General features: G+C 45.8%; 1 protein-coding gene across 4 annotated transcripts in view; it reads right to left on the bottom strand.

The window, feature by feature from the left end:
• The window catches only part of CCAR1 (cell division cycle and apoptosis regulator 1), a 1,667,827-nt gene that overhangs the window by 1,106,145 nt on the left and 546,287 nt on the right, over positions 1 to 15,395 (bottom strand). For all 4 annotated transcript variants that reach the window (XM_069240502.1, XM_069240501.1, XM_069240500.1 and 1 more), the window contains one exon: positions 12,134 to 12,359. In XM_069240502.1, the coding sequence (XP_069096603.1) occupies positions 12,134 to 12,359 (226 nt within the window). The remainder of the gene's footprint in view (positions 1 to 12,133; positions 12,360 to 15,395) is intronic.

Raw genomic sequence — 15,395 nt, 5'->3', positions numbered from 1 at the left:
TTTATTGCACAAATACTTTACACACTGCCTTCTACGTTAAGCATGACTGCTCAGTGCCAAGCTACCAGAGGGTGGGCACAGGATAATTTGGATTGTGTGTGACTTACCCTGACTAGAGTGAGGGTCCTTACTTGGACAGGGGGTAACCTGACTGCCAACCAAAGACCCCATTTCTAACAGTATACGACTATACAAGGGACTTAGAGGTAAATTAAAAAAGCCAAACAGGTGTAAGCCAATTAGACCAAGTTTTAGGGGAGAGAGTACATGCACTTTAGCACTGTTTAGCAGCAGTAAAGTGCTGAAGCCAAAAAAAATAGTGTCAGAAAAATAGGAAGAGAAATGCAAAACATTTGGGGATAACCCTACATAAAGGGCCATTTCCAACACTAGACCAATAAATTAAAGTACCTCTTGTGGAAGCTATGTGACCAAGCTCTAGTTCTGTTAGAGTTTACCCAACCCCGGAGTACAAGATGCCTGCTTCTACCTGGCTTTGGCTGGCCGGTTCTCTTCGTGGCCAGGTGTTTTATAGCGAATGAGAATGGATATCCTAGAATACTTTGAGCATAATGCACAGTCTGTTTCATCTCCATTCCATCTTTTGGGAAGCTTCAAGGGGGTCTGCATAGTAAAGCAGGCAGGGGTGCTTCGAGCTCTGCATGGACAGCTGGCAAGGCTTGAGGGGGAGATTCTAAATTTGGAACTCCAATACTTTGACACCTGTTGTGAATTAACACTAGCATCCATAGGCTGTAAGCTTTCTGACTATGACGTAACAGCGCATAGAGAAACATTTTCTGGAGAGGGAGGCCCAGGGAACGCAGTATGGAGAGGGCAATAAAGCAGGTAAGACCATAACCAACATGCTTCACAAACCCTGGGCTATTGATTACATAATTATACAGCATACAATGATGCCTTCTACTCTGACTTGAATGCGTCCATGCAGTCCTCGCACCCCAGATTTTAAATTCTATTTCGATTCAGTGCAGCTGCTTTGGATTGAGGAGGGCCACTAGAGGCTCCACTATGAGCCTTTCACGGAGGAGGAGGTTATTCAGGTTATCAATGGTCTACCTTGTGACAAGACACCAGGCTTGGATGGTCTTTCTGCCAACTTTTATCAGGAATATGACTCACTCCTCGCCCCGCATCTCCTAATAACATAGGAAGAGTTACTGTTGACGTGTTCCCCATCCCTCAGGGAAGCCTTGATTGTTACTATACTCAAGCCAGATAAGGAGCCTCAATACAGTGATTTATACAGACCCCTTTCCCTGACTAACACAAATAACAAGATCTTGGCAAAGCTGATAGACTTGAGGCTACTTCCACTCTTGCTGAACATAGCCTATCCGAAGAAGTCTGTGTTTGTACCGGGCCACTAGACGGCCTATAACTTACACACTTTCTTTGACCTTTTCCATACCATTAACCCTGGCCTGAGTGCTGCTGCAGTACTCTTGAGTGCCACCAAGACATTCGATCGCCTGAATGGCCCTACATGTTTAAACTGCTGGTGTGCCTGAGGGACGAGTTTATTCAACTGATAGTGTTATTATACACCCAGCCAATTGCTAGACTGTGCATAAATGGGTACATCACTCCTCTGTTTGTGATATTTCAGGGAATCCGGCAGGGTTGCCCCCTACCACCCACACTATTTGTGATCGCAATGAAGTCACAAGCGGCTTCTCCGCGGCAACACCACTCTCATTGCGGACTGGCGATTACGCCACATAAAGTCCCAGTATCTATGTACACAGAGGATGTCACGCTATATGTCAGAGACCCGCAGGACAAAATGAACCCGCTCATCACAGAGTTCACTAAATTCGGGGTATCACTGGTGTTAACATTAAGTCAAATCAAACATATTCCCCCTGACAGCGACAACCAAAGAGTTTGACTGAATTTACTTTGCAATGGAAGCAGGAACCAGTTAGATACTTGAGGATCTGACTCAGCCGTGACCTCGATGAGCTCTGGCGTGCCAGTTACAGCAGGCTGATGGTCTCGCTGGAAGAGCAGGTGGAGGAATGGATAAAGCTCCCGCTGTTGCTAACTGGGAGGCTTGCTATAGCTAAAATGGTGGTTCTTCCTAAAATCCTGTACCTGTTCATTGACCTTCCACTTCCAGCGTATTTTCGTAAGCAGCTCAGATCCCACCTTATAACGCAAGAGTGGGGGGCAAAGAACCCGGTATGCAGCTAAGCGCCAAATATGTGTCCCGGGCTCCCAGGGAGGTGAATCTAGCGCCCCCTTACCAGATGAACAGTGGAAAGTACCGCTGCACTCAATCTCAAGCCCTTTTCCTGAATTACAGGCTACACTTGATTCATTTAAAATATTTACATAGATTATAATGCAAACCGGAGAGGCTATATAGACTGGTATTGACTTAGGATGCGAGCTGTGTACGCTGCACCAATCAATGACTTTCTGCATTTAGCGTGGGACTGCCCAGGAGTGCTGCATTTCAGTGACAGTCTTTGATGCTATTGAGGAAATTATGGGGCATACCCACAAGCATTCCCTGAAGTTAGAGTTTCTTGGCTATGTCAAGGACGTTCCAGCTGAAACACAGAAGATGACGCCCATTCTAAAATTGCTGGCAAAGCATCAAATATCGAGGCATTGTGGGAGCCGTCCGGTGCTTTGTAGGGATGGGTGGCTTAGGGACGCAGGTACTGCCGGGAGTAGTTGAATGCTTACTGGGAACTGACGCCTGTTTGTTCTCACCCCAAAGACATATGGGCCCCTTTGGAGAGACCCCTGGATGCCATGAGAGGCGGGGTTATAGTTGTTGCTCCAGCCCATGCAGCGAATCAGAGGGATACACCACCACAGGCAATGAGCCCGAACCTCAGGGAGCATAGTGAAGCAAGGTGTGCAAAGCAACTGCTATCAGGATTTACATCGTACCCATGGCTGGTTCCTCCTCCATAGTATAGTCTCTAGGTAACTGGCTATTTCCTAACCCCCTCCCCCAATCCAGTATTGACCCCACTTCTCTGTTAAGGATAAGTGAGGTATATGAGACACTGGCACATACTACCCGTAACATTGTGCTGGGCATGCTTTCCTTATGGTTGCATGTAAAATTTTATAAAATGAGTATTAAAAAAACCAAGCCAAGGTTCTCCCCATTCTAGGAAGAAACCTTGTGCCACCTCCGAGTGTAATTGCCATTCATGATCTGCTAGGTGTCGGCGAATTAGTTTGTCCATCTTGGTGTTTAGAGATCCCACCTGGTAGTGTACCACTAGGAAAATTGCCTAGTGTTTTAGCCACTTTCCCAGGCGCTACACTGGATCAAGACATTCTTTAGCAGTACCCCTGCGTGCCAGTGGCTCTGCATCAAGTTTGGCCCATGCTGGATGTGACTGCCCAGGCCCAAAATAGGTGCTAACTATGTGCCATAACATTGTTTTCTTGAATGCCACAGTTGTGGACCCAAACAGACTGGTCTGAACCAATATGCAGATTCCTAATGTGAGATCTTTTTATGTGAAGAGACAAGTTCACTCAGAGTGGAATTGGGTCAGTGAGGAATCTATGGTTAGATAAAGTATCTAACAGAAAGTGTGTTAACAAAGTTAAGTAAGTCGTTATTCTGACAGAGAGTTCTAACAACAGATTCCTCACCTTCTCAATAAATATCGAAGTAATACCTCCTTGGTTATGGGCCCATGAACTGACCCAAAAAAAAGAGAGTCCTGAAATAATGAGTGCGCAAAATGCCCTTCCCGGCAGACCTGGTTGTCCAGACCATAGTGTGACATGAATGTATGGAGTGATGCCCATTCAGTGGCTTGGCAAATGTCTAGACTAGAACTGGTATTCCCATGGACACAGTGGTAGCAGTGTTGGCTCTGGAAAAGGGAGCACGCAAGCCTTGAGAGGGCTGCTTTTTGGAAAGTGCGTAGCAGATCTTAATGCAGGGCATGATCCAGCACAAGAGGATCCTTTTCTGCACAACCTTTTCTTGCTTCACTCTAGTGAACCCGATAAAGAGTTGATTGTCCACCCAGTGGTTTCTGTTATATACAAGCATTGTGCTCTTTCTAGATCCAACAGTGAATCCTTGCCTCCTAAGCGGGGTGGGGTGGAGCAAAGAATGCCAAAAAAAATCATGTTCTGACCATCATGAAACAGAGTCACCACTTTAGAAAGGAAGGAAGCTCGTGTCCAGAGGACTGGCTTGTACAGGTAGAACATGTTATTAAGAGAGTTAACATAAAGGGAGAGTAGCTCGAAGACCAGCTATACTCTTGATATAGAGACAAGAAAAACTTTGAGGGTAATAAGCCTGAGAGAACAACCGTAAAGTATCTTAAAAGGCATACACATGAGAAATGCAAGGACTAAATTTAAGTGCCATTTGTTCAGGGTGTGGATCAATCTGCTTGAAAGAGCAGTAGACCATAAATTGATTCCAACAGTAGACATCTACAGATTTGTTTGAAGGGCATCTTGCTGCCAAGATGACAGCAACCACCTCTGGAGGAAGATCAAAAGCACTCAACTGATGCCGTTTAATCTCCAGTGTAGATAAATCTGCTTGAAAGCGTACCAGACCATACAGGTATCACAACAGTAGGTGTCTACTGATTTGTCTGAAGGACATCTGGTTGCCAAGATGACAGCAACCACTTCTGAAGAAAGATCAAAAGCACTCCACTGTTGTCGTTTAATCTCCAGCATGGAGGTGGAGGTTGCTCAGGCCCGGGTGCAAGACCCTGCCATGCTGCCTCACAGAAGATCCTTCCAAAAGGGCAACCTGATCAGAGGTCAGATGCTCATGTCCAGGAGTCTGGTATGGCATGCGATGTGGTCGGTCTTGATCTTTGTTAGAACTCAGGGCAGGACCAGTATCAGTGAAAAGACCTACAGGTACAGAAGTCCTCAGTTTCACTCTAGTGAAACACATTTATGAGCAAGAGACGCCTTGGAAACTCCAAAGCACAACAGTGCTGACATTGTGTGTTTTCAGTGGTAGAGATGAGATCGAGCTAAGGTTTCCCATATGACCTTGTGCATCCTCCAGATGTAACTGTCCTTCGTGATCCACAAGGCTGGATGGTTTTATGGGTCCGCTGTGGCGCTCAATTAACCCACCAGGTGGTGTGTCACCAGAATTCCCTGGTGATCTAGCCAAGTCCAGAGACGTGAATTTTCCTAGCGTAGTGTCCACGAACCCATCCCACTTGTTGCAGTACCACATGAAAGTGGTGGTGTCCATGAGCACCTGCATCAGCGTCTCTTTGATGGATTGCAGGAAGCCTTTCAACACCAAACAGGTGGCCCCTAACTCAACGAGGTTGATATAGACCAGGGCCTCCATTGGAGGCCAGATGCATTTGATCACTACCACTCCAGGATGCCCAAGCCAACAAAGAAGTGATGCATCGGTCACCCCTGTTAGCTCTTAGTGAAATAGGGGACGCGGTCTGCCGCTTACCCAACCTCAATCCATCAGCGACCACTGCAGGCCTTATACATGCTTCTCCAAAATCTAGATGTGTTTTTAGAGATTCCCCCACAGTCTGTGCCCACTGGGACTTCAGATCACACTGCAGAGCCTGGTCATGGAACCTCACATGCTCAACCAGCAGGATGCAGGAGAGGCCATCAGTCTCAGCAGCCTTAGAGATATTCTCACTGAGATCCTGGACAGAGGATGAAACACCAAACTCATAGCTGAAAGATCCTGGACTCTCCCCTTCTGGGGATTGGTATGAAACTGCATGGTGCCCATAATAGCCCAGATGAAAGGGAGCGAGTGTCTGTAAAGGAGGCAGGTGTGACTTTGGCACATGAAATAAAACTTCAAAGATATTAATAGATCTGTCGTAGTCTGGGGTTGGGTGACGACTGTCTATGGTGAGCCCACCTTGGGAGACAGCTATCCAGGTAGGAGGGGGAGATTGGAATCCCTGACTTCCGAAGATGCACTGCAACCACCGCCATCACTTTTGTGAACACCTGAGTGGCACAGGTGAGGCCAAAGGGGAGTGAACTGAGAGTGCAGCTGCTCCGCAGACAGCATGTGCTGGCCTGCAGGAAATAAGCGCCCTGAAGGTTTAATGCTACCATTCAATCTCCAAGGTCAAAGGAAGACAAAACCTGGGCTTTTGTAAGCATCTTGAATTACACTTTTTGTAGGAAGGCTCTGAGAGGGCAAAGATCTAAAACAGGGTGAATGCCTCCACCCTTCATCGACACGAGGAAGTAGCAGGAGTAACACCTAGTTCCTACTTCTGAGGCCAGAACTCTCTATCTGGCCCCTCTGGCCAAAAAGGCCAGCAGTTCCTGCTGCAAGAAGGAAAGATGGCTCTTCGTCATTTGCTGTGATGGTGGTACCTCATAGCCAGGTCAAAAGAAAGAGAAGGGCCCAGCCCCTCTTGACAACTTACAGGGCCCGTTTGTCTGAAGGATAGCTTGCCACCCAGGAGAAATAGTTGAATCCACCCTTTGACACAGTGAGTGTGACCCAGAAAGGGCTCACTAAAGAGGTTTTGCAACAGCTGGAAGACCTGGGGAATGGGTTGTTTGCAGCACCTGCTGTCCGAGTTGTCTGTGAGTACCACAGCCTCAAGCCTGAAAAAGCTGTAGAGTCTTCTGAGCTGGATGAATAGGTTGGTAGTACTGGAAACCTCAACCCAAGACATGAAGGGTGGAAAACTGTGCTCCATGGCCGAGTTTAATTTCTAGCCAAAGAGGCGAAAGCCATCTAAGGGCAAGTGCATTAAGGAAGACTAACATCCCTGGAGAAGCCCGTAGACCTCTTCCTGGTATGTCTTCTAAGTGTCAAGATGGTGCCCCTTGCCTGAGGAAGGCAATCAGAAGTATTCCACCCACAGGAAATTGTGAATGTTGCTGCATCGTTGCCATCCTGAATAGCTTGTGTAAATGTGGGAAGCAAGTTTTCCAATACAGCATGTAGTACCTGAGCAACAGAATCCCAGAGGGAATGGGTATAGCTGGCCAATAGGCAGCTGAATTAGACAGACCGTAATACCAGACTAGTAGAGCAGAACTGTGTTTGCAAAGTTTTTGAGGTGCTTAATCTCTCTATTCAGTGGGGCGGTAGGGAAGTCATTGGGGTTGACCCGGTTTGTGGATACTTGCACCATCAAGCTTTCTGGAATCGGATGTTGCATAAGAAAAACAAGGTCACTTGGGGCAGGGCAGTGGTGCCTTGCTGTCTTCTGGTCGACCTGGCGGTCCACAACATGGCTTTGCCCATGTCCTAAGAAGGATATATGCGAGTGTCTCATTGAAAAGTAGCAAGGGCCAAGTAGTTCAGACCAGGTTGGAGAACTTTGGTGAGAACATTGGCTGCCACCTCCTTATTAGTGGGCCACTTGAGGTCAAGAACCTCAGCCACTCTTCACATCACCACTGCAAAGCAGGGCCTTTCTTCAGTAGCTGGCCCAGGTGGAAAGACCAGACCTGTGTCTAGAGAAGTATCCAGTCCACTGGTATCTTGCAGCTCTTCAAACCAGTTGTCATCAGTATAATGGTGAATAAATTTGTCCCCTTCATCATAATGGAGATTACCGGACTCTGTGTAAATTGGATTGTGAATGATCTAGGCCCTTTCTTCTTTTGTAATCTCTTAATTGTTCTGACATTAAGACGCACAGCTGTATGCTGAGTACAATCAGCTCCATACTACGGGTGCATTATAGCTTTAGCTCAAAGTAAGTAAAGAAACATGCTTATGTCAGTAATCTTAGGCACATAGAAATACTAGACCATGGTTCAAAAACAATATGCATTCCATATGTCAACTTGTGGCTTCAAGAGAGGGAGGGTCAGGGACAAGAGGGGAAGGAAAGAGAAATGGAAATAGGACCAGGATGTATACATCAACTGTAAATAAACAACTCTAACAATTCACAAAGCAGCTCCAAAAGGTGAGAATGGGGGTGCTAATGTTCAAAGTATGAGGCCTATTGTGGGATAGGGATAAACCCAATTTGTTGGGAGGCCAAAGCGAAGGCTTAGGATTGCTGCTGCAGTGTCATAGAATTATCCGCAGTGTCCATAGCTGCAGTGGGGAGAAGCAAGTAAATTCTATGCGAGAGAAGTACCGGAGAAGTGAACGAGCCGAACACGTCAGAATAGACAGAGGGGTGTAGAGCCCAGAGGTGTAGTTGAAGATATTGCAGGTGGTCCATGTCAGGCAGTTGATATTCCTTTCTGCATTGATCGAATGTCTTGATATTGTCCCCCTAGAACAGGTCGGTGAGCGTGCAAAATCTCCGATTGTCCAATCGGCAAAGGCGTGAGCAGACAATGCAGGATTAAGCAGCTACTAGTAGTTGGTGAACGAAAGGTAGTTAAGCCCTTCACAGTGGCCAACTTGTTCCATGTATCGAGGAATGTTTTGGACAGCGTGGCGAGGTAGGCACTGCATGGTCTAGCATGGTGTGGGGGCCAGAGCAAGTTCCACAAGGGCCAGCCGGCCCCTACCCTATCCATATGGAACCAGTGGTTTATTCTCTCTCTCTCTCTTGCAGTCCATGCCAAGATATATGGCAAGTGGCCTGCCCAGTAATATTCCAAGAGGTTGGGGCATCCCAGACTGCCCCTATCTCAGGGCTGCATCAAGACAGTGTTAGACAAGTGAGGCCTTCTTCCATTCCAAATGAAGGACCAAAGGTTGAACTGCAACCGTACTATGTCATCTTGCAGGATCGGCGTGGTGAGAGATTGAAACAGGTAAGAGACATTCATTTGATTCGACTGAGACACCTCTACCATGAGATGTGGAGGGGTCTCCATCTTTGTGCTCGCTAAGTCCCGGCCAATTTGCACAGGACCAGGTGGCTAATGTAGGCGAGAGGTTGAGGCCCAAATATTTGATGGTGTCAGGAGTCCAGCGGAAGAGAGCCAAGGCTTGTACAGTGGGAACTTCGGTAGGTGAGATTGCATTGATAAGGATGCTAGATTTGGATAAATTCACCCTAAACGGCCTCAAAAGCATCTAGATGAGAGACTACCGCCGGAAAAGAAGTAGAGGGTTGGGCCAGAGTCTGGGACCTTTCTTGAAGCTAGAGCAAGGTGTCAGAGTCCAATAGGTTGCTGGAAGGATATGACGCAGTGGGATCGGGCTGCGGCCTCGGTCGAACTAGAAGCAGAGTCATTGGTTGTAATAGGTTGTGCGGAATCAGCATTGGTGTCAATACTCCAGGGTTTAGCTTTGATTGTGGTGCCATGACCGATGTCAGCACCAAAGCCAGTGCAGGGCCTGTAATAGATCCAAAGGTTCCCGGAGGCACCAAGGACTGACCCACCAGCGGAGTTTCTGTTGAAGGTTCTCGTGGTTCCTTGGGACCTGGAGGCACGCCAGAGAGAGCCAGCAGCATGCTAAAGAGACTCAGTATGGCTTCCCAGAACCTGTGGATTTGCTGTAGTGCCAATAAGGGACCCAGAAACTATGATTGCCCTGAGATGAGAGTCTGAATCAGCTCCAAACGTGATTAAGCTTGAAAACGAGACCAAGAGGCATATTTACGCTCTTTTGTCTTCTCTTGAGTGGCGGGAAGAGGCTTGGTCTTCATATGCTTCTTTTTTTTTAAACTTACATGAGGACTTCAACCCAGCTGAAGATCTGCCACAGGAACGACTGCGGCAATGGGAACAGGACCTTTCCTTTGACATCGACTGATCATGGTGTGGGGTATTCTGAGGCTTGGTGACACATAGCTTGACCTCACTGTTATGGGTGACCTTGATTCATCAAGGTCTGGCCCCTCTCCCCCCAAGCACCAAATACACATAATTTAGGATTTTGTTGAGGACTGATGAGTAAAATGAATTGGGACTTTCCTTTGGTACAAAGGAACCTATCAAAGATGTTATGAATTCACATGTTCTTATACAAAAGAATTGAACATTGTAATTCAGCCTCACAATTTGGAGAGAAATTGTCTCCTTTTGGTGTCCATTTAGGTTGTGTGATTCAAAGTACTGATTACATTTTGGATACTCCTGTTGACTAGCAGGGGCATGTTTTAAAAAGAGGCTGAACTTTATGTTGATATACTGAACTAATGTGTGCTTTATGAACATTTTTGATTACTATCCTCATGTTGCCTGTCACACCTTCACTATGCACTGCAAACCTGAGATAGGTCACTTGGTTGATAATAAAGCCACGACACTGGGCTTCACAAAACCAGAGACATAGCAGATGTATGCCCTTATCAAGTAATAACTGAGGAAGCATTTACTGCTGAGTGCCCAGAAAAAAATCTAGAATGTTGGTAATGATTTCTCAAGAAAGAGGTGAACCAAAGACTTGAAGTTTCAATCATAATACAGTACTACAAGTTTCAATGGGCACCAATCGGTCTCCCTGCACTCCTCAAGCCTTAATTCTGCAAAGGAACGAAACCATTTCAAGTGCACTGAAACACAATTTTAAACAAGCGCTCCCTGGATTCAATTGTATGTATTTATTTATTTAGAACCAAGAGAGTAATTTTTTTTGTTGTTGCACTGGTTGGAATATACTAAGGTATACAGAGTGCTGATATGACTTGTTTTCTTTTGTGAAGATATAAGAACACATTTCTTTTGTTAATCTTTTGTTCATATATTCATCTTCCTGCCTCTCCCAGAATTTCCTATCTGGCAAGCCTGGCTGGATCTTGTGATTTGAACTTCCTCTCGTAAAGACAGAATTGTCAGTACATCCTTGTCCAGGTTTCCGTGCTAAATACCAAAAGAGGAAAAGGTTGCAAGGCTAGACCCCAGGAGGACAATGAACACCAAAGCAGCATGTTAATCCAAAGGACGGTGGTCCTTCACATTTACATACCTAATCATTCTCTACACATTTTGTTGGGCACACATCACACTGCACCACATTCATTATACTCTACTACACATCAACATCTCATGAAAAACAACCTGCGGCACCTTATGATTATGTGCAAAGAAACACAGTGGGACAAGATAGTTCTCCAAACCTTATTTCAACATCCATCACTGTTTTATTGCACACCAAAACAAAGCTCATCCTTTAACACTACCCTGAACTACACCCCTTGTAACCACAATCTAATCAAACTCACAAGAGCAAAGAGCACAACTCACTGTGTAGCACACCATGTCACATCACATCAAATGCAGTAGCAAGATATCACACATGCCCAAAGTTCTACAAATCACCAAACAAAAGCTCATATCGAAAAAGCCCAACAAAATAAATTCCACCACACCCTTCAATACCTCACTGCCCAAAATCGCTTTACATCACACCCCCCTGCACCATAAGCAAACTCTGAGAGGCTTTTGCAAGAAGTAGTTTTATTTCTGGGATTGTTGCCTACATCCTTTGTTCAGTTCCCCTGGAACAAATGGAACAGACCTCCTGCTTTTGGTTTCTGGAGTACCATTGTAAAGACAATGTTTCGGGCTTATCGCTGTAAGGCCAATGTTTCTGAATTACCATTGTAAGACGAAAGTGTCCACTTTGAGGCTTTTGTTGGCAGAGATATTCTTGTAATACTTCTATCCACTTTATTCAATCCTTTGGGTGTATCCAGCACAGGCATTTCCTATTAGGGGCAGATGCTGACAAGGGCAACACCTAGTGACCCTGTTAAGTATGAATACGACCTAGTTGACCTGCTAATGATACCACTAGATATACCTCTCAAAGAATACAGCAACACCAAGTAATTAGGTCAAGCTATGATATCAATGCTGCGCAATCCCAGTCATCTGGTGTCAACTGTGATTTAAAGTCTTATGACTATCCTCCTTGAGTAACCTACAAGCAGCACTAGTCAAAAAGATACACTACATTCACACAACAAGCACATTACACACATCTCACAAACAACTAACAGAGCATACAAATACCATACCATTGGCAATTACACTTCTCCTACAGCACGTCACATCTAAACACTGGCAGGTAAAGAGCATTACATCAACATTACAAGAGTCAAACCTGAGTAAAAGTATGCATTCACATGTCCATAAATAAGAACACTCATTCATCTAACTTAATCATTTATGATTCTTCTACAACTGAGCTGCATGCTCAACTTTCACAATCCACAATGGACACAACAAAGCCTTAGGGATTGGTAAGAAAACAAACCTTTGCACTGAATGAGTGATCGACATCCGGTGGATCCAGAACAGCTACATTTTTCTCTAAGGGATCAACTTCTCGGTTCATGACATAGAAATTACAATAGTTTCCCATCTGAAATGGTCTTAAAATGGGAAATGCATCCACCCAGGTAAATCGGGTATCAAAAAAGTCACTGGGGATATATAAATTCTGATAACGTCTTCTCAGTTCCATCATATCACAATTTTTACTGTAAAGAGAGGAAATTGTAACATAAAATCACCATACACATGAAAAGTATGAAAACAAAATGCAGCATCTGGTTTACTTTCTCAAGTAGTTACACATCTAAATTTATGAAAGAAGTTCAAAGAAAAATGCTTAAAAAATAAATGTGCAAACCAACATCTGCCCAGCAAACTTCCCTAATGAGTGCTGCACCCCCATGTCCACAGTCCTCATTTCAATAAAAGACAGAAGCACCCTGCCTGTCTAAAGTGGGAATGAAGGATCTTTGTACATTTGCAGAGCATAAGTAACCTCTCCTAAAGAAATTACATGATCTGAAACTGAGAAACCTCTAGTCAGACCCCTACCTCAAGTCGACCATCGAGTGAATCTGTTGGTTGGACAACACAAAAGACAGGATACTATAATACTTATTTTTTGTAACCAAAATATTACAAAGAAAAGGGTACCTTTGTCTTGGTAATGGACCCTGGCTACCACAAACGTGCTTTCATTTCTGATATGCAAGGAGGCTTCCTTCATGCCAAAGTTATAAAGTAAGTCTCTCAGTTGAAGTGCCAAACCTGTTTGAACCAGAGGTATATTTTGAATAAGGTCTCGGGAAGAGACTGAATAGGTGCAGAAAGAGAAAAGAATGCAGGCTACCCCATTTTGTCCGTACTGTCATTTAGATTGTATTATCAGTCCAGTGAACACCGCCCTGGTAGGGGTATACATATTTATTGCCTTTTCCAAGATCACTTCCACCTTAGATTAGCTTACTCTATCAGCAGAAGACAATGAAAAGAGTACAACAGCAAATCCTGGGCTTTCTCCTGGTTCTCCTTGGCCAAAAAACATAACAACAATATCTATACTAAAGCTCTCAAATTAATGCTAAGAGGGTCTCTCTCTATCTGATCCCACTAGGCGGAGATCATTAATAGAGTCTTGCTAGATTATATTTTAGGACAAAACTGAACCTCTTCTTTTAACCTTTACAACAGATACATTTTGCAGGAATTGACTCACAAAACTGGTTTCTACTGAGAATGAAAATGTCACTCCAATGATCTCGTCTGTAACCTGCCTTGGAGCATCAAAACTACATGAAGCTATCAGTTTACTTCCTGTAAGGTTTAAACATATGTACTTGTCTACAGTAATTGTGGACCCTGTGTCAGGTCTGAAACATTCTTCAACAACAGTATACAGCATTGCAATGGTGACCTGCATATACTCTTGAAGTGGCCAGAGTGAGAAACCTTCCCACTTGAGTTGGATGCTTGTTGTCTGAAGGGAGTGAATTTTGCTTCAGGGGAATCTGATACGTAGACTCAGTTGTCCACCTAAGGGAAGGGTATGCCTGTAAAAGGGTGGCCACACAATCACCTAGGTGAACAGCTAAGCAATAGAGTGGGGGCAAATGGAAAGACTGCAGAAGATGCAACACATTTCAGAAAGTTCTGCTACATCACTGCCTTTGGATATGGAAGGAGTCAATTTACAAACTGAAATACACTATGATCTTGCAGACTGCAGGGCATGAAGGATCTGGACCATGGAGACCACTTTGAACTTGTTTCTTTTTTAAACTTAGTCAAGATCTTCTGATACAGAATTCAATCAATCAATCAAAAAATGCATTAAGCGCCCTACTCACCCGGAAGGGTCTCAAGGCGCTGTGTGTGTGTGGGGCCCTGTGGCGAGGGCAAGGTGAGCAGAGCAGAGGATTTGTGTGGGTGCGTGGAAGTTCACTTGTTCATTGAGGTAGGCTGGTCAAGTGTTGTGGAGGGATTTGTGGGCATGGATGAGGATTTTGAAGACAATCCTTTTTCTGATGGGCAGCCAGTGAAGGGTTCTGGGGTGAGTGGAGATGTGTTCGTGGCGTGGGAGGTTGAGGATGAGGTGTGCAGCTGCGTTCTGGATACGCTGGAGTTTTTGCCGAAGCTTGGCTGTGGTACCAGCATAGAGGGCATTTCCGTAGTCTAATCTGCTGCTGATGAGTGCATGGGTGTCGTTTTTTCTGGATTCTATGGGAATCCATTTGAAGGTCTTCGGTAGCATGCGAAGCGTGTTGAAACAGGAGGATGATATGGTGTTGATTTGCTGGGCCATGGAGAGAGATGAGTCTAAGATGATGCTGAGGATACGTGCGTGGGTGGAGGGTGTTGGGGGTGGTCCGAGGGCGGTGGGCCACCAGGAGTTATCCCATACTGTCTTGTTGGGGACAAAGATGATGATTTCTGTTTTGTTGGAGTTGAGTTTGAGGTGGCTTGCAGTCATCCATTTGGCGGTGTTGAGGACTCCGGCGTGGAGGTTTGTCTTGGCGGTGGAAGGGTTCCTGGTGAGGGAGATGACGAGCTGGGTGTCGTCTGCGTACGAGATGATGGTGATTCTGTGGGGGCGGAGGATGTTGGCGAGCGGGCCATGTAAATGTTGAACAGGGTAGGGCTGAGGGAGGAACCTTGGGGGACCCCGCAGATGATCTTGGTTGCTGGGGACTGGAAGGGAGGGAGGCGGACTTTCTGAGTTCTTTCGGCGAGGAAGGAGGTGAGCCAGTCTAGGGCCTTGTGCCGGATTCCTGCGTCAAAAAGGCGTGCGCGGAGGGTTTGGTGGCAAACAGTGTCAAAGGCTGCCGAGAGGTCCAGGAGGATGAGTGCGACGGTCTCCCCCTTGTCGACTCTGGTCCTGATGTCGTCAGTGCAGGGGATGAGGGCAGTCTCAGTGCTGTGGTTCTTGCAAAATCCAGACTGGGAGGCGTTGAGTGCGTTGTTTTCCTCTAGGAAGTCAGACAGTTGGGCGTTCACTATCTTCTCAGCGACATTGGCGGGGAAGGGGAAAAGAGAGATTGGGCGGTAGTTGGTGAGGTCTTCCAGGTCTGCTTTGGGTTTTTTGAGGAGTGTGGTAACTTCGGGGTGCTTCCAGGTGTCTGGGAAGGTAGCAGCATCGAAGGAGCTATTGATTATGGCGCGGAGCTGGGGAGCGATGATTGGGCTGGCCTTGTTGAGGATGTGGTGGGGGGCAGGGGTCTGTGGGGGAGCCTGAGTGAGTGGAG

Source organism: Pleurodeles waltl, chromosome 6 (genome assembly GCF_031143425.1).
Source record: "Pleurodeles waltl isolate 20211129_DDA chromosome 6, aPleWal1.hap1.20221129, whole genome shotgun sequence".
Classification (NCBI taxonomy): domain Eukaryota; kingdom Metazoa; phylum Chordata; class Amphibia; order Caudata; family Salamandridae; genus Pleurodeles; species Pleurodeles waltl.
This window is presented reverse-complemented; position numbering and strand designations above follow the sequence as displayed.